General features: G+C 36.6%; 1 protein-coding gene across 7 annotated transcripts in view; it reads right to left on the reverse strand.

The window, feature by feature from the left end:
* Positions 1-9,525: 9,525 nt before the first annotated feature.
* The window catches only part of NAALAD2 (N-acetylated alpha-linked acidic dipeptidase 2), a 115,041-nt gene continuing 98,010 nt past the window's right edge, over positions 9,526-26,556 (reverse strand). For all 7 annotated transcript variants that reach the window (XM_082409894.1, XM_082409891.1, XM_082409890.1 and 4 more), the window contains one exon: positions 9,526-19,343. In XM_082409894.1, coding sequence (XP_082266020.1) covers positions 19,151-19,343 — 193 coding nt within the window. In that variant the 3' untranslated portion in view covers positions 9,526-19,150. The remainder of the gene's footprint in view (positions 19,344-26,556) is intronic.

Raw genomic sequence — 26,556 nt, forward strand, 5'->3', positions numbered from 1 at the left:
GTTGTATTTAAATTTTTTTAAAGTTATCTTTCATAATTTTGGAACGTGGGTTCATTTGGAGACGTGTAATCTTTTGTACTGTTTAGGGGAAGGATTGATAATTGATTCGATTTGAGGTAATGATTAGTAGACCCTTTTTTGAAGATTCCTTCTTGAGGCTTTTTCCCCTGAGCAGTATCTTTATATGTTATGTGCCCGTGAACTATTTAAAGCAAGCATATTATTCACCTACGAGTTAGTTACAAAGCACTGACCTTTTTATATATATATATATGTGTGTGTGTGTGTGTGTGTGTGTGTGTATATATATATATATAATCTGTCAAAAAAAATGCTTATTAACTTTATTAAGTTGTTTCTCTAGAAATGCTTCATCTTTCTTAGCATTCATAGTAATTACTATAGCAAAGCAGTCAACTAATCTGACAGGTGACTCAACATGGGAAACATAAAATACCATTTTTCTTGCCTGGCACGTTTACTAGTATAAAGGAAGAAAAGTGCTAAGAACTTGAACTTTTATTATTTTTTAGCCTCTTATTTTTGAGATAATTTTAGATTTACAGAAGAGTTGCAAAAAAAGTACAGAGTTTTTTATATACTATATTAATCTTCCCTATACGTTAAAATCTTACATACCCATAGAACATTTACAGAACTAAGAATTAGCCTTGGTACAACGCTGTTAACTAAAAGTTGAACATTAATTTTGACCAGTTGTTTTTAGTGGAACACGATTTAAAGAGTAGTTCTTGAGACCTATCCTAATATTTTGGTAGTAATTAAAGCCAGTAATTATGAGCCATTAAAAATATAAATTGAAATCAACCTATCATAGACATCTATAGGTCAATGTTGTAACTTCTTGCTGTAACCATATACTGGCAAAGTACTGCAATGATCTATTTTATTAAAATTTATATTTTATGCCAGAGATTTTAATCCTTACTAAGTAAAACTTGTTGTGTTTGGTTTTCTTTAGACAGTTCAACCATCTAAGGGTGAAGAGAACCTTAAAGAGTTCTTGGAAATATTTTAAGGTGACTTTTGGTTATTGCTTTACCACCCCTTGCTTTAAAAAAACACAAATCAGTCATTGCCCAGCCCAAAAATGCATGTCATACATCTACCCATATTAAGTAAATTCACTTAAAAGCTTAAAAGTGGGAATTGCCTGGTGGTCCAATGGTTAGGGCTCCGTGCTTCCACTGCAAGGGTTGGGGGGGTGGGGTCGGGGAGGGGGAGGGAAGCTTAGAAGCTCACTTATGAGGTCTGTAACCTTTTATTTTTTTTTTTAATGCCCAGGTACTTTTAAGTTATCTGTTAGAACGTTAATGGGTTTTTGGTTTGTTTCATTGCAAATTATTTTGACCTGGCATTCATATTTGATATTTATTTTTGCCTATGTTATAATTCCATAGCCTCAATTCTGGAATGCAAGCTAAGTCCAGCTTGTTTTTAAGTTTTGTTAATAGGTGTTTCCTTTCATTTCTTTTGTTTGTTGGGTAGGTGGGAAGTTGGTTTTTTACCTGATTGCTTCTTTACTTCCCGAGTACAACTTAAACTCATCTGGAGTTGTTGCATGACTTGCTTATTTTATTTAAGTGTAGATAGATACCTGCTGCTTTAAACATTTGGCATTATCTCTAAAATACTGGACTTGCAAAGGTTTTTTTGTGGTTTTTTTTTTTGCATAGTTGTTTGATTTTAAGTTTTTATATAATTCTTAGTTGTGAAGAATTCCTTGAAAAACAGTTTTTCTAGAGCATGTTTTTGTTAAATGCTAATTAATGCCTTTTCTTAGTTTTCCAATTTAGTAGGCCACGTTTAATGTCTACTGAAGTGAAATAAAACTTCCAGCCTTAAACATTTTTATGTTGCTTAAAGATTATGTGTCAAAATAATTTTATTTGTTAATCCTTTTTGACTAAGCAGATACAGTGTTCAAGTGATTGAGTCCTTAAATTATCTTTTTTAAGACTGTTAATAGAAGTAAGATTACTGATTAAGCCTGGGAGAGGGTAGTCTCCCTGAACCTGTAGTACTTTCCCCTCCTCCAAAAATGAGACTAGTTGAGTATATTAATGTTTTTGAAAACACTATGATCCTTTTCTTCATATTGCTCATTTCAGTTTATAGTTCCATATTTATTAATTATTTATATGATTAATTTGTTAATGTTCGTATACTCTTATAGACCACATACAACCTTGACTGTGTTTTGGCCAACAATTATGTCCCCATTTTCTAGTACAGTACTTGGCATGTTGGTTGGCTCATGTAAATATAAAGACGTAGCACTTGTTATGGGCCTGTCACTGTTCTAAGGAGTTTTATGAATATGAACTTAATCCTCATGACAACCCTGTGAGGTAGGTTCTCTTGTTACAGTCAAGGAAACTGATTTATGGCACAAGTAACTTGCCCAGCGGCAAAACTAGTGAGTTGTGGAGGAGAGATTTCAAACTCAGGCACCTGGCTTTCTGTTCTGTGCTCTTAACTATTATTTTATGCTGCTTGTGTCTGTCAGTTGAATTAGTGGGTTCCATAAAACATTGGCACATAGCATGGAAAACTAGTAACACTGTGTTTAGTTACCAGGAACAAATTTTACTTTCATATGTTTTGTTAGAAAATAAATTTATAAAATAAAGTATGTTGTCCTTTTGTCTGTATGGTTTTGGTTATAATAATAGCTGGATTATAAACTTATCATTTATGTTTTGACAACTCTTATGGTCTCTAGTTTCTCTAAACAGCTTCCAAAGAAACCTCAGAATCCTCAGTTCAAAAAAGTTTCCATTGCCATTTTGATAGTGATGTATTTTGTATATAGCTTGTAGATAGGAATTCGTATCTGTGTGTTGGATAAAATGTGTAATGAAACAGCATCAAACTTATCTTTGTTTTCCCCATTAATATGAGAGCTGGTTAAAGCAATCTTATGTCTGGAGCATAAGATATGCAGAGGAAGGACAGATAAGATTGTAAACATGGGGATAAATAGCAAAGGATCATTTGAATTGTTGGCTTTCATCTTGTAGACGAGGCCATTGGTTATCAAAATACCACTTCTAGACCAGAGGTGTCAGCATCTTGAAATATGTTAAAAATGCAAATTCTTGGTCCCCAACCTGTCAGACCTACTAAATCAGAAACTCTGGAGTGATACCCAAAAGTTTGCGGAAGAATTTCCATTTTATTCTGTTGTACGATAAGTTTGGAAAACGCTAGCAGCGTGGAAATCTAATTAGGCTTGCTTTTTTTTTTTCTTTTTATCAACTTAATTTCTTTTAAGTTAACTTTTTGTTTCAGAACAGTTTTGGATTTAAAGAAAAGTTGTGAAGATAGTACAGAGTTCCCATATATTCCACCCCCATTTTCCCCTATTTTTAATATATTGCATTAGTATGGTACATTTGTTACAACTAATGAACTCATATTGATACATTATTATTAACAAAGCCCATACTTTATTCAGATTTCCTTAGTTTTTTACCTAATGTCTTTTTTCTGTTCCAGGACACCACATTTCATTTAGTCATCATGTGTCTGTCCTTGGTGTCTTCCTGATTTTGACAGTTTCTCAGACTCTCTGCAAAACCCTTAACAATTTTGAGAAGTACTGGTCAGGTATTTTGTAGAATGTCTCCCAATTGGGATTTGTCTGGTGTTTTTCTTAGGATTAAATTTATGTGTTTTGAGAAAGAAAACCACAGGGGTAAAGTGCCATTCTCATTAGTGGTGTCAAGGGTACGTACTGTCAACACGGCTTACCGTTTTGATCTCCTGGCCAAGGTAGTGTTTGTCAATTTTTTAACTGTAAAGTTACTCTTTGTCCTGTCTTCTATCATTTAGTTCCTTCTGTGTGCAGCCCACACTTAAGAAGGGCTGGGGAGCTATGTTCCACCTCTGAAGGGTGGAGTATCTATGTAAATTGTTTAGAATTTTTGTGTGTGGAAGATTTGTTTCTTCTCCGGATTTATTTATTTATGTATTTATACCAGTGTAGACTCGTTTTTATACTTTGAATTATAATCCAGTGTTACTTTGTTTCCCAGATTGTCCCAGCTTTGGTTATTGGAGCCTTTCAGTTGGCTGTGTGTCCCTTTGTCATATCCTTGGCCTGTCATTGTGGGTTTACTTTTGGTTTTGTTTTGGTGGTGGTCTTTAGCACTTTCTTACCTCCTGGCACGTCAGCATGCTCCAGTCAGTCATTTCTCCAAAGATGCTACGTTCTTTTTATTGGAAAATGGTATTAGAAACCAATATCTGGATATTAGGTGTACTCATTGCTGGCTTATCTTTGTGTCTAGGTACACTCAAGCTGATAGCAAGGAAATATATGTGTGTATGCTAACCTGTCTATACACATATCTATAAATATTTCTATAAATAACTATTTGTATCTATAGTAAGGTGAACGTGAGTTCATACTTAGTTCTCCAGCACTAGTCCATTACCACACAGATCACTGCAGCGTCCTGCCCTAGCTTATGTGTAACTTCCCACTCCTACAGTAAACACCTGGCTTCTGTCATCCACTATCCGTTTACTTGTTCAGGTTCAGTGTACATGTACAGCAGTATCAGAATTTTTAACCTCATCTCCCATAGGAAACAGATGTATCAACTGGAGTAGTGCTTAGGTAGTTTTTTGCCTGTAGTCTTACGTTTCTAGACTCCTACAGTCTCAGAGTTAGCTGAGCACCTTTTCCCCCTCACTTCTTTCTTTGAGGTTTTTTCATATATTTGTAATAAGGCTTGTACTTTATTTTAGAAAGATCATTGTAGGGAATTCCCTGGCAGTGGTTAGGGCTCCACGCTTCCACTGCACAGGGCCCAATTTTGATCACTGATCAGGGAAGTAGGATCCATCCCCAGGCCACACGGCACAGCCAAAAATAAATAAAAATAAAATAATCATTATAATGAAAGGTGCAATTAGAAATGTTTTAAAGAGAAAGACCCTTTAGGACGAGGGCATGAAATACACCAGAAGCAGTAGGAAGAGAAGAGGATAAATTAGATTTATCTTGAACTCAAAGGAATTAATTAGGGATTAGAGGGTGAAATTTCAAGGATAACTCCTACATTTTGAAACAGAAGGAGCACCTAAACAAGACAGGGAATTTTGGAAAAAGTGATTTTTTTACAGAGGACTCTTTGAGTCCAAGGAATCTATAATGCCCAGGTAAAGTAGTCCAAGCTATTGGTAAGTTCTGACGCTTACAGCGAGGCCATGTCTGGCTCTCAGAATATGGAAGTCATAAGTAAATAGGCGGTAATGTAAATATACCATTTAGCTAACTTTGAGAATACAAAGTTGATACTGTTCTGAACTTTTGAGAGCATCTTGCTTTAATCCAAAAGCAGTAACAATTCCTGTCCTTTGTATCATGCAGGAGTACACAGGCATTGAGATAAGTAAGCCTGAAAGAGGAGTGTTGAGGCTTACATCCTGAATATGCAGCGTGTGCCACCTAAACCACCTGTAATGGGTCCGCTAGATGAAAGAAAAGTTCTTTACCAGAAGAATGCGGAAGGAAGGCTGGGTGGATGAAAAACAACATAAATTCACCACAGACCCTTGATTCTGTCAGTATGATCATTAAACAATTTTAGTGTTAGGCATAATATATTCTTATGGTGGAGGGAAATGTAAAGATTATTTGTTAGAAATAAAATCCACAAATTTTAAATGATGCAATAGGCTTATTAGAATTGATGGGTTCCTTATAATTACAATTGTTTGTAAAACTTTAAAAGGCTTCCTAATTATGAAAGCTGGATTCCGGTAACAGACTGATCCCAGACTGGCCTGAAACCAGGTTGGACTGTTTTTGTTACCTTAATGATTTCTTCCAGCCCCACCCTCCCTTGCCCATAATGCTACTTAAATTATCATCATAAAAAGGCTGAGTTGGACACAAAGGAGGGGAATGAGTTTAAGGAAGCAGAAAGCCAATGTCAGGATGATGAAAATCAGAATTGAAAGATATTTAGTTAGGTGGAATTTTTGTCCCATTTAAGTAGGTGTATAGTAATAGGGCTTTATAATTCACTTGATCAGATTAAAATACTTCATAAATTCTGTTTGTGATTTAGGCTTAGGAATTTAGGAAGTACTAGTTACAAGTAATTCAGAACTGTAGACATAATGATAACTAATTTTTTATTCAATAGCTTGGCAATTCAAGTGTGCTAAGCACTTTGCTAAGTGCTTTTGATAGCTTTTCATTTTATCTTCAGAATACCCCCATGATTATATATTATTATCCATATTTTATGGATAGAGAAACAGAGGCAAAGGAAGCTACATAACTTGCCTCAGGTCACAATAGGTAGCAGATGGCAAAACTGGATTTTAAAATGAGGGCCTTCAACTTCAGAGTCCTGTTTAAACTCTCCACCATGACACTAAAGACATCTGAGTCACCATGCAAAACCTAAAATTGGAACTGCTATTTCTTTATTAATGTTTAGTCTTTTCTTCCTTAGTATCAAGTGAGTGAATTGTCGTGAAAAGATAATGTGCTTTTAACTTTTGCAGTAGTTAATTGAGCCATTGACTTTCTTGATAAGGACCTCTATAGGGCTGATGGGCTATTGACAAGAATTAGGGATGGCTTCTGCAGGACTGTAAAAGGCCCATGGCAATGAATTTGTCCTTTGCAGGCTGTTTGTTCTAAAGGCTTGTGCATATAAATAACCTTGGACTTATTATCATTTGGAATCTGGAACAGTTTTCTACATCTGTATTCTTAGATGTTGATGATTGGAAGACAATGTAAATAGGCAAATAACATGTCACTGTAATGGGGTGAAAGAAGCAATGCATTAAAATTAAGTATTAGTGCATTAGGCAAACAAATTCACTCTTCAATCATGTAAAACTAGGTTTTCATTTGTGAAAAGTTAGGGAAGATGTCTCCATCAAAGTACAGGGAAAGACACTTAAACCTGAGCTCTAGAGTGTTTTAATGAATCAAGAACCACGTGTAAAATTATCATGTTATAAATTATAGGACACTTCTTCCAAAGAGAGATCTGTAGCCTACATGGGTGATCTTTTTATATATTATTATGCTTTGCCAGATAATCTTGAGGCTAGTTGAGGTTAGGTTTCTTAATATTTTTTCCTCCCAAAGGAATTGTTCTGAGTTGGTAGGTATGAAATTTACAGATTTTATTAATGTTTTTGGTAAGATATAAAAGTTTGTGAGCATCTTCAATTATTATAGCCATCCCTTTGCTTAATTATTTCATTTCATTCAAGAAGACATTTTTAGCTACTTGGTATGTGTGGGGATAATTACCAAACACACTGGCCTCTGCTTCCAAAGAAGATTCCAGCAAGGAAAGCAAAAGGTCATCAAAAACTATGCTAAAGATCCACCTGTAAAGAGTTGCTGTGAGAGCATGTTTGGTAGATTTTATACATGGATTTTTGGAGGGGTAGACACCAGAGTGCTGAAAAAAAATGGGTAGGAGTTAACCAAATAGGAGAGGGGGGATGGAGAAAGACGAGGATGTGAAAAGACCTGGAGTTGAGAGATGACAATGGCCTCTTAAGAAAACTCTTGTTAGTCTGCTTAGCCCCAAAGCTTTCTATCTTGCCTTCGCCCCTAAGCAAACATCTCAGCCTCGGTTTTAGGTTCCTCTAGATTCCAGTACATCGTGGTAGTTCATACAGCCATCAGAAACTGCTGATATTCCCCTTAAAGTGCCTTAGTCTAGGACGAATCTGACCTTTAGCCCATGCCTAGAATCGGCAAATGTCCCCAAGGAAGTAAACAGTTGTTGCTCTCAGCAGTATTTAGAGACTTTTAGTACATTTAGTCTTCATTGCTTCCACAGCTTTTTGATATCTCTAAAAATATTGTGCATTTAATACATTTTTTTTTTTAGTAGCTGGAACTGGAGTGATTGCCTGCCAGTACCTACTATATCATTCCTGGGAGTGTGGAAGTCCCTACTGAAAATCTGTAAACAGAGGGTAGCATGATCACATTTAGGAAGATCATTCTGGCTGAAGTTACAATAATTGTGATACAACAGGAGAAAGGAAGTTGGGTGATTTGAAAGGAAGTTTTTACATCATTTAAGTGAAAGATATTATTGGCGTGAATTTAGAATAATCACACGGGATTGAAAGAAGTGGATGAATACAGACTTACTAAAAAGAGAGGAAACAGAGCAAATGACTCACTAAAGTTAAAAAGCAATGACAATACAAAAACTAAAATCCATTACAGTGTGGTAATTATTTCTCACGTTACTGTTTCACCAAACTCATTTCTGTACTTCAAAAGTCAGGATTGGAGGAGAATTATTTTCTTGTATCTCATCTCCATATATAAACTTGAAAGTTGGAAGGTCAATTGATAGTTTTGAAATTCTGAGCTAATATGAAAAATACTAAAATAGCCCATGTATGCATCTGTAAATGAGTGTTGTTTGTATCCTCAGAGCAGAAAAACTAGTAAATTACAAAGATACAAAAAGGTTTCTATTTTTGAACTTTATTGCATCCCAGAACTTTGTGTACTTTTTTCTCTTCAAAGTTAAAACAGCCTTACTGTAGTTTTTATTATGAGAGGAATATATTCCAATGTAAGAAATTAAAGCAATACAGAAAAGTACAAAGATTAAAAGTCCACCACCCCAGTGTAATAAGTACTGCTGATACTTGTGTGATATCTGTACATTCAGTTTTATCAACATATTTTTTTTCCAGCTCAACAATAACTCACGGACAACTTACCAAAAAATGAAAAATGTTTATCAGTTTATCAGCTTTATGACTATTATGCTATAAGTTAAGCAGTTTCCCATTGATGAATATTTACTTTTTTACTATGACAAAGTGTTGCAGTTAGTATCTTTGTCACAAATATTGGCATTCTTTCCAATTTTCTCTAGAATAAATTTTTAGAATTTCTTAATGTATATGCCTATATTACATTTCACATGCTTTTTATTAGTTTACTTTTATATTACTCAGTATAAGCAACATGTCTAGATTTTTTAAATGATGAAATTATTGCATTATAATAGAAATTTATTGCTTATTTAAATTTGATTTTAAAAGTCAGCAACAGGGAATTCTCTTACGGTCTAGTGGTTAGGACTCAGTGGTTTCACTGCCATGGCCTGGGTTCAACCTCTGGTCCTAGTCGGGGGAACTAAGATCCACCAAGCTGCGCTGCACAGCCAAATAAAACTGTCAGTAATAAAGCAGGCAAAACATTTGTCACTAGCAAAATATTTCTTTGCTATTTCACAAGTATCCTTATGAGAAATAATCTCTTACTCAGGATGTGGACTGAACAGGAATAGGATATGCTTAGGGGAAAAAAGTTTTATTTTTTTTTCTTTTTGGGGGTATGATTCTTTGAGCTGGGAGATGGATAAATGGGAGTTTATTGTATGTTCTCTATGTGTAAGTTTGATGCTTAATGAGACCTGAGGTGCTGTTCTGGGTGTACAGGACTCAATCTCTTCTAGAGTGTTTTTTTGTTTGTTTGTTTTAATATATCTGATATGTAATGTGTAAGTTTAAAGTGTAAAACGTTAACTGGATACATTTATATATTGTAATATGATTGCCATGCCATTGTGGTGATAATTAGCACCTCTATCACCTTACATAGTTATCCTTTTTTTGGTAGTTGGAATAAGTTCTCTTAACAAGCCTGATGATTGTAACACGATACTATTGTCTGTACTCCCTGTACTGTGCATTATATCTCTAGAGCTTTTTTACTACTTATTGTAAATTTGTACCCTAAACAACATTAGTCTTGTCCCCCACCCCTTAGCCCCTGCTAACCACCATCTTATTCTGTTTCTGCAAGTTTGACTTTTTAAAATTCCAAATATAAGCAATATCATACAATACTTGTTTTCTGTCTGAATCTCACTTAGCAAAATGTGCTGAGGCCATCTATGTTTTCACAAATGGCAGGGTACCCTCCTTTCTTCGTGGCTGAACAATATTCCATTATATATGTACCATATTCTCTTTATTCAACCATTGACAGACACTAAGTTTTTTTCCACATCTTGGCTATTATAAATAATGCGGCCATGAATATTGGGGTACACATATTTTTTTGAGTTAGTGGTTTCATTTTCTTCTGATAAATAACCCAGAAGTGGAATTGCTGGATCATGTGGTAGTTCTATCTTTAATTTTTTGAGGAACCTCCACACCATTTTCCATAGTGGCTGCGCCAGTTTATGTTCCTACTGGTAGTGTACAAAGGGTTCCCTTTTCTCCACATTCTCACCGGTACTTCTTATCTCTTTTCTTTCTGATGATAACCATTTTAACAGGTATGAGACGATAACTCACTGTGGTTTTAACTTGCATTTCCCTGATGATTAGTGATATTGAGCATCTTTTCATATACCTGTTGGCCATCTGTATGTCTTTGGAAAAATGTCTATTAGGTCTTCTGTCCATTTTTTAATCAAATTATTTGCGTTTTTGTTTCTGACTTCTCTCTATATTTTGGATATTAACCCCTTATCATATATGTGATTTGCAAAAAGTTTCTCCCATTCTGTAGGTTGCCTTTTCATTTTGTTGTTTCTTTTGCTGTGCAAAAGCTTTTAAATTTGATGTAGTCCCATTTGTTGATTTTTGCTTTTGTTGTTATATCCAAAGAAATCATTGCTAACACCAGTGTTGAGGAGTTTCTTCCCTATGTTTTCCTCTAAGAATTTTAAAGTATCAGGTCTTATGTTTAAATCTTTAATATATTTCAAGTTAATTTTTGTGAGTGGTGTAAGATAACGGTCCATTCTCATTGCTCTGCATGTGTTTATCCAGTTTTCCCAACACAATTTGTTGAAGAGACTATTCCTTTCCCCATTGGGTGCCCTTGACTCCCTTATCCAATATTACTTGACCATATAAGCAGAGGTTTAATTCTAGGCCCTCTAATGTGCCCCACTGGTCTGTGTGTCTTTTTTTGTGCCAGTAGAATACTTTTTTAAAAAATTGAAGTATAGTTCATGTACAATATTATATGTTTCAGGAGTATGACATATTGATTCACAGTTTTTAAAGGTTATATTCCATTTATAGTTATAAAATATTGGCTATATTCCCTGTGTTGTTCAATATATCATTGTAGGTTATATATTTTATACAGAGTAGTTTTTAGTAGTTAATCTCCTACCCCTATTCTGCCCCTTCCCCCTCCTCACTGGTAACTACTAGTTTGTTCTGTATACCTTTGTGACTGTTTCTTTTTAGTTATGTTCACTAGTTCATTTTATTTTTATTTATTTGTTTGTTTCTTTAATTGAAAGGAACATTCTTTAAATTCTATAGAACTTTACAATTTTCAAAAGTTTCACAAATGATTTCATATAATCCCATAATAACCCTTTTTTTTAAATCACCTACCCCTGTATTGCCCCCCCTTCCCTCTCTGCACTGGTAAACACTAGTTTTTCTGTATCTGTGAGTCTGTTTCTTTTTTTATTTTATTCATTAATTTGTTGTATTTTTTAGTTTCCACATATAAGTGATATTATACAGTATTTGTCTTTCTCTGACTTATTTCACTTAGCATAATACCCTCCAAGACCATGCATGTTATCGCAGATGGCAAAATTTTCTTTTTTATGGCTGAGTTGTATTCCATTGTGTATATGTGTGTATGTGTGTGTGTGTGTGTGTGTATCACATCATCTTCATCCATTCATCTGTTGGTGGACACTTAGGTTGCTTCCATATCTTGGCAATGGTAAATAATGCTATGAATATTGAGGTGCGTGTATCTTTTCAAATTATGGTTTTCTCTGGATATATGCCCAAGAGTGGGATTGCTGGATCATATGATGGTTGTTTTTACTTTTTAAGGAACTCCCCCATACTTTCTCCAAAATGGTTGTATGAATTTACATTCCCCCAACAGTGTACAGGGTTCCCTTTTCTCCACATCTTCATGAACATTTGTTGTGTTCTTTTTGATGATAGCGATTCTGATAGGTCTGAGGTGATATCTTACTGTGGTTTTAATTTGCATTTCTCTGATGATTAGTGATGTTGAGCATCTTTTCATGTGCCTGTTGACCATCTGTATATCTTCTTTGGAAAAATGTCTCTTCAGGTCTTCTGCCCAGTTTTTAATCAGGTTGTTTTTTTGATGTTGAGTTGTTTATATGTTTTGGATCATATCATTTGCAAATATTTTCTCTCATTCACTAGGTTGCTTTTCGTTTTCTTGATGGCTTCCTTTACTGTGCAAAAGCTTTTAAGTTTAATTAGGTCCCATCTGTTTACTTTTGCTTTTATTTCCTTTGCTTTAGGAGACAGATCCAAAATAATACTGCTATGATTTATGTCAGAGAGGGTTCTGCCTATGTTTTCCTCTAGGAGTTTTATGATTTCCTGTCTTATATGTAGGCCTTTAATCCATCTTGAGTTTATCTTTGTATGTGATGTTAATGTTCTAATTTTATTCTTTTACATGTAGCCGTCCAGTTTTCCCAGCACCACTTATTGAAGAGACTGTCTTTTCTCCATTGTATATTTTTGCCTCCTTTGTCATAGATTAATTGACCATAAGTACATGGGTTTATTTCTAGGCTTTCCATCCTGTTCCACTGATCTATGTATCTGTTTTTATGCCAGTACCATATTGTTTTGATTACTGTAGCTTTGTAGTATAGTCTGAAGCCAGGGAGTGTGATTCCTCCAGCCCTGTTCTTTCTCCAGATTATTTTGGCTATTCAAGATCTTTTGTGTGTCCATAGAAACTTTAAAATTTTCTTTTCTAGTTCTGTGAAAAATGCCCATGGTATTTTGACAGGAATTACATTGAATCTGTCAATTGACTTCAGTATTATGGTCATTTTAACAATATGGATTCTTCCAATCCATGAACACGGTATATCTTTCCGTTTGTGTCATCTTCAATTTTTTTCATCAGTGTCTTACAGTTTTCAAAGTATAGGTTTTTTGCCTCCTTAAGTAGATCTCTAGGTATTTTCTTTTTGATGTGATAGTAAATGGGATTGTTTCCTTAAATTCTTTTTCTGATCTTTTGTTGCTAGTGTATAGAAATGCAACAGATTTCTGTATGTTAATTTTATATCCTTCAATTTTACTGAATTCATTGATGAGCTCTAGTAGTTTTCTGGTAGCATCTTTAGGATTTTCTACGTAGAGTATCATGTCATCTGCAAACAGTGACAGTTTTACTACTTCTTTTCCAATTTGGATTCCTTTTATTTCTTTTCCTTCTCTGGCTGCTGGGAGGAGGACTTCCAAAACTCTGTTGAATAAATGTGGTGAGAGTGGGCATCCTTGTCTTATTTATGATCTTAGAGGAAATGCTTTCAGATTTTCATCATTAAGTATGATGTTACCTGTGGGCTTGTCATATATGGCCTTTATTATGTTGAGGTTTGTTCCCTTTATGTCCATTTCTGGAGAGTTTTTATCTTAAATGGATGCTTAATTTTGTAAAGCTTTTTCTGCATCTGTTGATATGGTTTTTGCCCTTCAGTTTGTTAATGTGGCATATTACATTGATTGATTTGCAGATATTGAAAAATCCCTGCATCCCTGGGATAAATCCCACTTGATCGTGGTGTATGATCCTTTTAATGTATTGTTGGATTTGGTTTGATTATTTTTTGTTGAGGATTTTTGCATCTATGTTTATCAGTGATATTGGCCTGTAATTTTCTTTTATTGTGGTGTCTGTTTTTGTTATCAGGATGATGCTGGCCTTGTAGAATGAGTTCACAAATGTTCCTCTGCAGTTTTTAGTACAGTTTGAAAAGAATAGATGTCAACTCTTCTCTAAATGTTTGGTAGCATTCACCTGTGAAGCTTTCTGGTTTCGACTTTTGTTTTCTGATAGTTTTTATTACTGTTCCACTTTCATTGCTGGTAATTGGTCTGTTCATATTTTCTGTTTCTTCCTGATTCAATCATGGGAGATCATACATTTCTAGGAATCTTCCATTTTCTTCTAGATTGTCCATTTTATGGGCATATAGCTGTTCATTGTAGTCTCTTATGATCCTTTGTATTTCCTTGGTGTCTCTTATAACTTTCATGTCTGATTTTATTGATTTGGCCCTCTCTTTTCTTTCTTGATGAGCCTGGCTAAAGGTTTATCAGTTTTGCTTATCTTTTCTAAAAACCAGCTCTTAGCTTCATTGATCTTTTCTATTTTTAGTTTCTATTTTACTTATTTCTGTTCTGATATTTATGATTTATTTCCTTCTACTAACTTTGGGGTTTTGTTCTTCTTTTTCTACTTCCTTTAGGCGTATGGTTATATTGTTTATTATAATACATTTTTAGTACTACAGCTTTGTAATATAGTTTGAAATCAGGAAGTATGATACCACCAGCTTGGTTCTTTTTCCTCAGAATTGCTTTTGCTATTTGGGGTCTTTTGTGGGTCCATACAGATTTGAGGATTGTTTTCTACTGTGAAGAATGCCATTGGTGTTTTGATGGGAATTGTGTTGAATCTATAGATGGCTTTGGGTAGTATGGACATTTTGACAATGTTACTTATTCCGATCCATAAACACAGGCTGTCTTTCCATTTATTACTTTCGTTTTCAGTTTATTTCAGCAATAATCTTTCACTTCCTTGGTTAAACTTATTCCTAAGTATTTTATTGTTTTTGATGCTGTTGTTATTGGGATAGTTTTCTTTATTTCCTTTTCAGATGTTTCATTCTTAGTGTATAGAAATGTAATTGATTTCTGTATATTGATTTTTATATCCTGCAATTTTACTGAAATCATTAATTAGTTCCAACAGTTTTTTTTTTTTTTTTTGGTTGAGTCTTTGGGATCTTCTATATATGAAATCATATCATCTGCAAATATCCACACTTAGTTCTTCATTCTTTATTTGGATGCCTTTTGTTTGTCTTGCCCAATTGCTCTATATTGAGCAATTTAGTACTTCAGTACTTTATTGAATAAGAATGGTGAAAGTGGGCATCCTTGTCTTGTTCCTGATCTTAGAGGAATAGCTTTCAATTTTTATCCATTGAGTATCATGTTAAGTGTGGGTTTGTTACATATGGCCTTTATTATGTTGTGGTATGTTCCTCTATACCCAGTCTGCCTAGGGTTTTTTAATCATGAAGGGATGTTGTATTTTATCAAATGCTTTTCTGCATCAACTGAGATGATCATGTAATTTTTATCTTTCATTAATGTGATATATTACATTTATTGATTTACATGTTGAACCATCTTTGCATCAAAGGGATAAATCCCATTTGGTCATGATGTATAACCCTTTTTGTGTGTTCTTAAATTCAGTTTGCTAAGATTTTGTTGAAAAATTTGCAGCTACATTCATCAGGGATATTAGTCTATTGTTTTCTTAAAGTGTCCTTATCTGGCTTCAGAATCAGGGTAATGCTGGCCTCGTAAAATGACCTTGGAAGTATTTCCTCCTCAGTTTTTTGCAAGAGTTTGAGAAGGACTATTGTTAATTCTCTTTTGAATGTTTGGTAGAATTTGCCAATGAAGCCATCTGGTCCTGAGGTTTTCTGTGTTGGGCTGTTTTTGATTACTGATTCAATCTCTTTGCTCATTAATGGTCTGTTCAGAATTTCTGTTTGTCCTGATTCAGTCTTGGTAGTTTGTGTTTATAGAAGTTTATGCATTTCTTCTAGGTTATCTCATTGGCATATAATTGTTCATAAGTCTCATATGGTCTTCTGTATTTCTGTAGTATTTGTATCTCTGTAGTGTCTTTCATTTCTAATTTTGAGTCTTCTCTCTTTTTTTCTTAGTCTGGTTAAAGAGGTTGTCAATTTTGTTTATCTTTTGAAGAGCCAGCTTTAATTTTGTTAATCTGTTTTTTTCCTCCCTGGTCTCTATTCATGTATTTCCACTTTGATCCTCCTGCTTTCTTTTTCTAGTTCCTTGAGGTGTAAAAGTTAGGGGGAGGTTTTTTTGAGATGTTTCTAAATTTCTTAATATATGAATTTATTGCTATAAACTTTCCTCTCAAAACTGCTTTTCCTTCATCCCATAAGATTTGATAGGTTGTATTTTTATTTTCATTTGTTTTAATTTTTTAATTTCCTTTTTTTTCCCTCTGACTCATTGTTTAGGAGTGTCTTGTTTACTTTCCACATATTTGTAGATTTTCCAGCTTTCCTCTTATTGTTGATTTCTAGTTTCATAGATTGTTATCTGAAAAGATAGTTGGTGTGATTTCAGTATTCTTATTTGTTGAGATGTGTTGTTTTCATTTCTTCTCATATCATGCTTTATACTAGATAATGTTCTGTGTGCACTTGAGAAGTATGTATATTCTGCTGCTTTTGGATATGTCTGTTAAGGTCATTTGTTATACAGTATGCTTAAATTCCAACATTTCTTATTGATTTTATGTCTGGATGATCAGTGGTCATTGCTGGCAGTGGGATATTGAAATCCTCTACTATTATTGCATTATTGTCTATCTATCTCTCCCTTTTGATCTATTAGAATTTGCTCAGTATATTTCAGTGTGCCAATGTTGGGTGTATATATATTTATGATTGTTGTATCTTCTGGATATACTGACCTTTTTATTATTATATAATGACCTTTTGTCTCATCATTTTTGGCATTAAGTCTGTTTTGTCTGGCTATACCTGCTTTCTTTTGGTTTCCAGTTGCACGGAATATCCTCATCCACTCACATCTTCACCCTGAGCTTATGTGTATCTTTAGAGCTGAAATTATATAGTTAGGTCTTTTTAATCCATCCAGCTACTCTGTGCCTTTGATTAGTGAATTGAATTCATTTGTATTTAGAGTGATTACTGATATGTAAGGACTTACTACTGCCATCTTATCATTTGTCTTCTGGTTGTTTTGTATCTCCTTTCTTTGCTTTTCCCTCTGTTTCTGTCTACCTTTGTAAAGTGGTGATTTTCCACGGTGATTTGCTCAGTCTCCCTTTTTTCATGTTTCATGACTACTCTAGATTTTTGCTATGTGGTTACCAAGCGTAAACATTTTAGAGATAAAATAATCCTACAGGAAAAAGACTAAAAAACTAGTTCAAACACACGTTCTGTGTGTTGAACATGTGGTAGTACATATTCTCTATCTAATATCCTGAGTTTATTACAGTGCATACCACACAATCATTGTTCTGTTCAAATGATCAATTGTTGATTAAAGATGATAAAAACAAAATAACTTACCAATTAAAGTAAACAATAAGTTGAAAAGGTTACTGTTTTTCTCTAAACCCATATTTCTAACCATACATGCTATTTTAGCAATAAATATCTTTCTTCTGGAAAGCTGCTGGTAGAAAAAACATAAAAGAGATTTATAAATTTTTGCATTTTGTCCCCTTTAGAAATGATATAATAGAGTTAGATGGAACCTTAACAATCCTTACTCTTGAAGAAACTGATGCCCAAAATTACGTAGTGATTTACTCAGTTGGGACAGTAGAAAACCCAGTATTGTCTCTACAAGACAATGCTTTAAGTCAAAAGTTAAAATACAGTTACTCCTCTATCCTAAAATAAAGTCTTATGTTAAGGTAATATAGTATGGTAGAAAATTAAATTCATAGATTTGCTAAAACTGTTTTCACAGAAGTCTAATTTAATCTGCTTTATAAATTTATTTATACTTCATGAGTAATATCTTTTATTGCCCTTTAAAGCTTCTTATTGTAGTTAGTGTGCCTGCCTGTGAGGGCTCATTTAATTTTGATTCTCAACTCTTTTTGGCAAAGTAATTGAACGACCAAGCTTTTTGAAGCTTTCATCTCAGATTACCCACAATTCTGAATCATTAGGCTCTGCATGAAAGTTTGCACATGCTGATATACTTCTGTTCAGTAGGAGTCAGAGTATGAAGATTTGTGGCAACTACAGTAGACCTGTGAACAACACAGATTTCAACTGCATAGGTCCATTTATCCGCAGATTTTTTTCCTCTAAATACGTACTACAGCACTACATGATCCATGGTTGGCTGACTCCATGCATGCAGAAGCAAGGATATGGAGAGGCCAACTGTCAAGTTACACGTGGATTTTCAACTGCACAGAGGGTCAGCACCCCTAACCCCCATGTTGTTCAAGGGTCAACTGTTTTCACCTATCAGATATATATTATTCAGTAGAGTTGAAGTTATCAAGAGTATAGCTATTACTCACTTTTCCTTACCATTTATACTCCATGATGGTTTCACAAGAGAAGGTGTGCTATTCCAGTCTCCTTGCCAGACATTTTTTTCTTGGTAATCAAATTTATTTATAAGGTATCATTGTTACACATTTTAAGTTTACTGTTTGATGAAGTTTGACAGCTGTATATTCCTGTGTAACTATCATCCAGATCATGATACAGAAAACTCCCATCATCCCAGAAACTTTCCTCTTTGTAGCAGATTTCCTCCCTGCCTGCCCCTTACTTGACCCAGGCAATCACTGATCTAATTCCTAATACCATAGATTAGTTTTGCTTCTTCATATAAATTGAATCTCATACTAGGCATTCTTTTGTGTCTGGCTTCTTTCCCTCAACAATGTCTGCCAATAATATTACATGCATTGGCAGTTATTTCGTTTTTATTGCTGAGTAGTATTCCATTGTGAATATACCACAGTTTATCCATTCATTTATTGATGGGCATTTGCATTATTTGCACATTAAGCTGTGATGAACATGCAACAGTCTTTTGGTGATCATGTTTTTGCTTTTCCTTAGTAAATACCTAGAAGTAGAATTTTAGAGCTATAATATAAGTATATATTTAACTTTATAAGAAAGTGCCAGACTGTTTTCCGAAGTGGTTGTACTGTTTTACTTTCCGGCCACCAATGTCTGAAGAGTTCAGGTTTCTTGCCATATTTTATTTTAGGGAATTTTCACTTACTTTATCTCTTTCTCCATATGACTAGAGGTTTTTTGGTTTGTTTTATTGGATTAGCACTTTGATGATGAAGTTATGAATTTTCAAAGAGCCAAAAATCTCTTTGCAGATGAACAAGGTGGAAGTCTAAAGTCAAAACATGACATGAAAAGCAAGATTTTAGCATGCTCTGGCTTCATGTGTTATCAGAAAGAAAGACGGATTTTATCCTCAGACTTTTAATGGCAGCCAGTTGGCTGAGACCTTACTCTAACACCTCTTTCAGAGTCCCTGCTGCTGCTTGAATTGTAAAGGCTGCAATTGAAATGTGTTTCTTTACTTCTTTCCAGGCTGAACGAAGATCTGCTTTATTTTCAATATCAAATAGAGCATCAAAGATGCCAGGAAATGATTGGCCAGCATATTTGTTGTGGCTGCTTGGAGCAAAGATGATGTGCCTAGTAGAAAAAAACAGAGGACAGGTTGAACTGAAGCATATACATATATTATATTTTATATGCTTTTTCTTTATTCATTCTGCTGTGTTAGACCGTATCTTACTAAGTATTCTGTGTCTCCTCCTGGCATTTACTTTAGTTACTCCAAAATGAAAACATATATAATTGGTTTGAGGTACTTAGTTAATGGTATATTTTTAAGCAAAGAAAGGAGTTGATAAGATGCATCTCGTGAATCATATGTTGCCAACCCATGCAGTTGGAAGTAAGTAGATTCTTTCCTGTAAGTGATGGGCATTAGTTGTCTAACTGCCTAGACATCCACAAACTGACATCCATGAAGCATGGATAATTTATGGATATGTTTAATAAGAGATTAAAAAAATAGTTACCTCTGTATTCCCTTTTTTAGAGATTCAACAAGAATGACAGTTGTTCCCAGTACTCTTCAGACATTAAAAAGCAATAATTAGAGAAGCTTGTATTACAAAAATATCACAAGTGATAAGGATAATAAAGCCCATTCCACAAAGGTAAAATGGCTATATATGGGTTGCCCACAAAGACACTCTTTTTTGATCTAGAAGGAAAGTTTGCAGTTGATTTCCTACTTCATAAGTAGCTCAAGAGATCAAGTTACTTCTCTCCCCAGTGTGTGGAATTCTGCCTTCCACAAACGTACATATTTTATTAAACACTCTTATCAGGAATTAGGCCCAACAGTCAAATCCTAGAGCTGCTTCAAGCTGTAAATCTACTGTAGGCCACAATATGGAACTCTATGTAAAGTCACTATATTAATGGTCAAAGAGAAATTCATAATGTAATCATTTAGATTTCCCAAAGTACATCAGGATTTATTGCTCTTGGCTTTTAAATTTTAGTATGGCCTCAAATGGATCTTTCTTATTAAAACAAGTATATGTGCTAAACTGTTTATAAACATTAATATTCTGACATATATAAGCTGAGATTAGAGATACAGGTCACAGGTATTCCTTATTATACATGCCGTCTTCTGGAGAATTGTAAAGGGAGAGTATAGTACAATATTATTGATACAGCAATCAAGTAAACCTGATGAAATTGTAAATGGGGTGTTTTCCTAATTTCTTTCTGATCATTAGTGTGTAGAAATGCCATAGGTTCCTGTATATTGATTATGTGTCCTACAGCTTTACTGAATTCATTTATTCTAATAGTTTTTTTGTGGAATCATTAGGATTTTCTACATATAGTACCATGTCATCTGCAATAGTGACAGTTTTACTTCTTCCTGGTTTGGTTGTCTTTGATTGACTTGTCCTAATTGCTGTGGCTAGGACTTCCAGTACTATGTTGAATAAAAGTGGTGAGAGTAGGCATACTTGTCTTGTTCCTGATCTTAAAGGAAATGTTTTGGGTTTTTCACCATTGAGCATGATGGCAGCTGTGGGTCTGTCATATATGGCCTATGTTATGTTGAGATACACTGCCTCTGTATCCAGTTTGTTGAGACTTTTTTTTTTAATTCTCTGTGCGGCATGTGGGATCTTAGTTCCTCGACCAGGGATCGAACCCATGCCCCGTGCAGTAGGAGCACGGAGTCTTAACCACTGGACCACCAGGGAAGTCCCGTTGAGACTTTTTATCGTGAGTGGATGCTGAATTTTGCCAAATGTTTTTTCTCTATTGAGATGATTATATGGTTTTTATTCACTTTGGTTGGGAATTTTTTTCTTTCAGCACTTTGAATACATCATGCCACTCCCTTCTGGCCTGAAAAATTTCTGCTGGAATATCTGCTAATGGTCTCAAGAGGATTCTCTTGTTCATAAGTTGTTTTTCTCTTGCTGCTTTTAAGAGTCTCTCCTTATTTCTACCTTCCTTGCCATTTTAATTATAATTTTTCTTAGATGGGTATCTTTTGGTTCATCTTATTTGAAACTGTCTCAGCTTCCTGGATCTGGGTGTCTGTTTCCTTCCCCAGGTTGGGGAAGTTTTCAGCCCCCTTCTCTTTTCTTCTGGGACCTCTATAACACAAATGTTGTTTCACTTGATGTTGTCCCAGAGGTCCCTTAAGCTGTCATCACTTTTTTTTTTTTTTTTAAGTTTAATTTTATTTATTTATTTATTTATGGCTGTGTTGGGTCTTCGTTTCTGTGCGAGGGCTTTCTCCAGTTGTGGCAAGTGGGGGCCACTCTTCATCGCGGTGCGCGAGCCTCTCATTATCGCGGCCTCTCTTGTTGCGGAGCACAGGCTCCAGACGCGCAGGCTCAGTAATTGTGGCTCACGGGCCCAGTTGCTCCGCAGCATGTGGGATCTTCCCAGACCAGGGCTCGAACCCATGTGCCCTGCATTGGCAGGCAGATTCTCAACCACTGCGCCACCAGGGAAACCCCTGTCATCACTTTTAAAAATCCTTTTTGCTTTTTGTTGCTCAGTTTGTGTGAGTTCCACTACCTGTGTTCCAGGTCACTGATTCTTCCGCTTCCTCTAGTCTGCTAGTGAACCACTGTAGTGTATTTTTCAGTTCAGTTATTGTATTCTTTCTTTAACACCATGACTTCTGTTTGGTACTTTCTTATATTTTCTACAAGTTTCTCAGCGTTTTCACTGTGTTCATCCATTCTTCTCTCACATTCAGTAGCATCTTTTATGACCACTACTTTGAACACTTTATCAGGTAGATTACTTATATTTGTTTAAGGATGTTTTTTTCCTGAGGTTTTGTCTTTTTTTTCTCTGTTTGTAACATATTCCCGTGTTTCCCCGTTTTGCTTGACTCTCTGGAAGAGGTGCTGTTTCATCTAATGCATAGAAACCAACAGTCTTGAGGGAGTAGCCTCATGTGATAAACCTTATGTTCAACCTTTCCCTGGCTCTTGGTCGTCTCTCAAACCTCTGTGATTCTCCAAGCCACCTATTTTTAATAGCTCCCAATAGCTGAGTGTGTGCCAAGACCTGTCAGTGTACCAAAGGGGAATATCTCAGTCAGCACTTAGATTCAGGATGATCGGAAACCAGGCCCTCAGGCAGCAGCTTTTAAAGTATGCAAATATATACCATCCTGTGGAACACAAGAGTAGGTCTGGTGGCCACTAGAGCCAGGTCATATGAAGGTGTCCCCTGGGTAGCAGTCAAAACTCGGGGCTCCAGACAAGTGTATTAGCTCCTTTCTGGTATATACTAGCAAGCTGTAGCAAAGCAGAGGGAGAACGTAAAGATGGCGTTCCCCGGCCCGTGTTCCCTGAGAGGAGCTCCACGGGCCTCCAGATGTGTGCCAAGCCTGAAGGCTGCCCCTCAGGCTGAAGCTCCAGGACAGGCAGATAGGCCTCTTCTACGGAAAGGTGGGGGCGAGGGTGTTTCCGCCTACTCTCTGTGCAGTGACCTGGAGGTGGCAGCCTCCCAAGCACTGACTCTCAGATCGTTGTAACCCTGTGGGACCCAGGAAAGCAATCCCACCTGGCCGCCAGAGGCAGGGGATGAAGGGGTGTCCCCTGGGCAGCAGCCGCAAAAGCTGAGGCATCAGACGTGTAAGAGTTCCCCTGAGAGATGCTGGTTCTCTGGCGCGTGGCCAAGGGAGAGCATGAAGACAGCACCTGCCCTCCTAGGTCTCCGGTACAGTTTACAGTCAGCCCTTAGATGGGCAATGTGTTTAATCAGAGTCCTGCCTCTCGGCCTGCAGCTGTGACTATAAGCTTACAGCCTTCTTTCCCTGGAAGACAGCCCTTGGTTCTGCTGCCTCTCTCTTGCTGTGCCTGACAGTGGTAGGTGTTTAAGATCTATTCCTATGACACCTGCAAACATAATCCCCTCTGGTCACCAGAGCCAGGCAATGTAGAGGTATCCCCGGCAGCAGCTTCAAAAATCAGGGTGCCAGAAAAGGGTATAAACTCCCTTCTGAGAGATAATGTCAAGCTGGAGTGAAGCCGAGGCAGAGCGCAAAGACTGCTTCTACCAGCCTCCATTCCCCAAGAGCACTCCGTAGGCTTTTAGAAGTGCGCCAGAACAAAAGCCGTCTCCTCAGGCCAAAGCTCCTGGACAAGCAAATGAGCCTCTTTCTCAGAAAGACGGGGGGGGGGGCGTGTTTTTAGTCTGCTCCCTGGGCAGTACCTTGGGGATGGTAGTCTGCCAAGAACTGTCTCTCCAGTTGTTACAGCCTCATGGGATCCAGGAATGCAAGCCCTCCCCCGACCCCCGACCCTGAGCCAAGCAAACAAGGAGTGTCTCCTGGCGACAGCTACAAAAACCAGGACACCAGATGCAAAAGGCAGAGTACCAGCTGCAAATAAAAGCTCCCCTCCAGAGATACCGGTGCTCCGGAGATCAGCAGAGGGAATGCATGAAGATCACCACCTTCAGGGAAGAGGAGGGAAAGAAAGATAGTGCCCGCGAGCTTTAGCAAGGCAGAGGAAGAGCGGAAATCGACACCCACCGGCCCCCATCTCGGAGAGTATCCCAACAGGCCCCTGCCCCTCCAGCCGGTGCTCTAAGATCAACAAATGAATCTCTTTCACATAAAATCTGGGTGCTTTTAAGGACTGCCTCTGTGCTGGGCCCTGTGGCAGATGAGTTCCAGCGAGTCCTTTCAGCCTGAGCAGTTTCTCAGTTCTGTACCTCCCTTTGGTCTTAGGGATGCAGCAGCTTTGTTGGTTCTCAAAGCCAGATATTTGGGAGGCTTACCTCTCAGGCACAGGTCCTAAAAGTTGAGGTGGCTGATTTGGGTACAAACCCTTTGCTGTGGGCTGCTGCCCCAGGAGTGGGCTTTGTGGCAAGATAGATTGGGCCTCAGCCTCACCTACCCACATCCACGGGGCCTTTTTCTCCTTTGCCTGATGTGAAGGAGTTGCTCAGCTAATCTTCAGGTCTTTTTCAGAAGAAACTGTCCCATCTGTAGCTATAGATTTGGTATGTCTGGGAGAGGTGAGTTCAGTATCTTCCTACATTGTCATCTTGAACCACCTCTCCCTGGCTTTAGAATATAGTCTTCATGTTCAATTAATAGTTCCAAAATATGTGTTTACCCTTTGACCTTGAAATCTCAGGTACTGATTATAGAGATATTAAAACAAATATTCAAGTAGGGCTCAGGGACATTTTATAGCAGTACTTTTCATAATACTAAATAATTGAGGGGCAAAATCTAATTAAAAACTCAATAAGGACTAAAAAAATTACACATGAAAGCCATACAGTGGAACACTATGCAGCAGATGAGAAGAGCTAAAATTATATATATTGGGCTTCCCTGGTGGCACAGTGGTTAAGAATCCGCCTGCCAATGCAGGGGACACAGGTTCGAGCCCAGGTCCGGGAAGATCCCACATGCTGTGGAGTAACTAAGCCTGTGCACCACAACTACTGAGCCTGCGCTCTAGAGCCTGTGAGCCACAACTACTGAGCCCGTGAGCCACAGCTACTGAAGCCAGCACGCCTAGAGCCTGCGCTCCACAAGAAACCCACTCACCGCAACAAAGAGTAGCCCCCGCTCGCTGCAACTAGAGAAAAGCCCACGTGCAGCAACGAAGACCCAACACAGCCAAAAGAATAAATAAGTAAAAAATAAATAAAGTTATATATATTGACATAGATCTCTAAGATAAATTTTTACCAAAAGCAGTTGCAAAGTGATATATGGTCCCATTTATGTAAACAGAAATGAATAAATAATAAATAAATAACTATACATGTGTACATAACTGCATTCAAAATTTAACATCAAACTCATCACTGATTTTCCCTGAAGGAAATAATAGAAATGTCCGGGTGTTAGCACTGTCCCTTTTTATTCTATATAATTGTACAGAGCCTGAATTTGAAAAAGAGATGTTTTGCTTATAAATCATATAAATTAAAAAATAAGGACTTCCCTGGTGGTCCAGTGGTTAAGAATCCATCTTCCAATGCAGGGGACGCCGGTTCGATCCCTGGTCGGGGAACTAAGATCCCACATGCTGCGGGGCAACTAAGCCCGTGCCTCAACTACTGAGCCCGTGGGCCACAACTACAGAGCCCGTGAGCTCTGCAGCCCACGCGCCACAAGTAGAGAGAAGCCGACGCACTGCAACGAAGAGCCTGTGCACTGCAACAAAAGATCCCACGTGCTGCAACTAAGACCCAATGCATCCAAAAAAATAATTTTTTTAAAATACCTTTAAAAAACAAAGAAATAAATATATAAAGATGGACTAATGATAGGCAAGAGAGGATTAATGTGTAGATTGGCTTTCAACCTTTGATTTGATTTATGTAAATACTTAACTGATGGCTGCTATTTCATTTGTATTGATAAACATTTATCTTTACATTATGTAAGCTATTATAAAAATAGCAGCCATTTACTGAGTATACCCCTCTCTGAGCTAAATCTTCTGCATGCCTTAAATCCACAAACCTATGGGGTAAAAGCACTGTAATCTCCATCTACAGCTGAGGAACCTGAGTCTTAGAGAAGTAAATGTGCCCAGGTCACACTTAGTATTTGGCAGAGCTGGGCTCTAAATGCCTGGGCTTGTAATCAGTTAAGTTATTACTAATATTTATAAGAAACATAACATAGATATATCTTTTGTATATGTTATTTGATGATAAACAGCCTTGTAAAATAGCAATTATCACCATCCTAATTCAGATGAGCAAACGCTAGATATGACTTGCTCTAAGTCACACATGTGCAAGTGAACTAGAACACAGATTTTCTGACTCTAAATGCTAGGACCTTTCTAATTTTTACCAAGAAACCATGGCTTAAAATGTACCTCAAAAAACTGGAGGCTATCCTAAAGCAGCCAAGATACTGAAAGAAAACCTGAGATAGAGATAAAAAAAAAAAAGCACGATATTTCTTTAGGGGAAACTACGGCATCCATCTTCAAAAACCTGAAATGTTATATGGAAATAGATCTAGAGTAATTCTTTTTGACTTTGGAGAGCAGAACAGGGTCAGAGGGAGAAAATTACAGGGAAATATATCTTTATGAAGAAAACTTTCTATTAAGTAGACCTTTCCTAAAACAGAACGAACTTCCTCATGTGGTAGTAAGCTTCCATTCACTGGAAGATTCAAACAGTGGCTGGATAACTACTTTTCTGAGATCCTACAGAAAAGATTCATGTAGAAAATTGAACTACATGAGCTCTAAGATCCCCTTTAAGATTCTGTGTCTTTTCGATTTTGTTACAAGAGTTCTTTTTCAACTATCATCTGCCATTTACATCTGCAGCAAAGCAA

The sequence above is a fragment of the Balaenoptera physalus genome (genome assembly GCF_965194825.1).
Source record: "Balaenoptera physalus genome assembly, chromosome: 10".
Classification (NCBI taxonomy): Eukaryota; Metazoa; Chordata; class Mammalia; order Artiodactyla; family Balaenopteridae; genus Balaenoptera; species Balaenoptera physalus.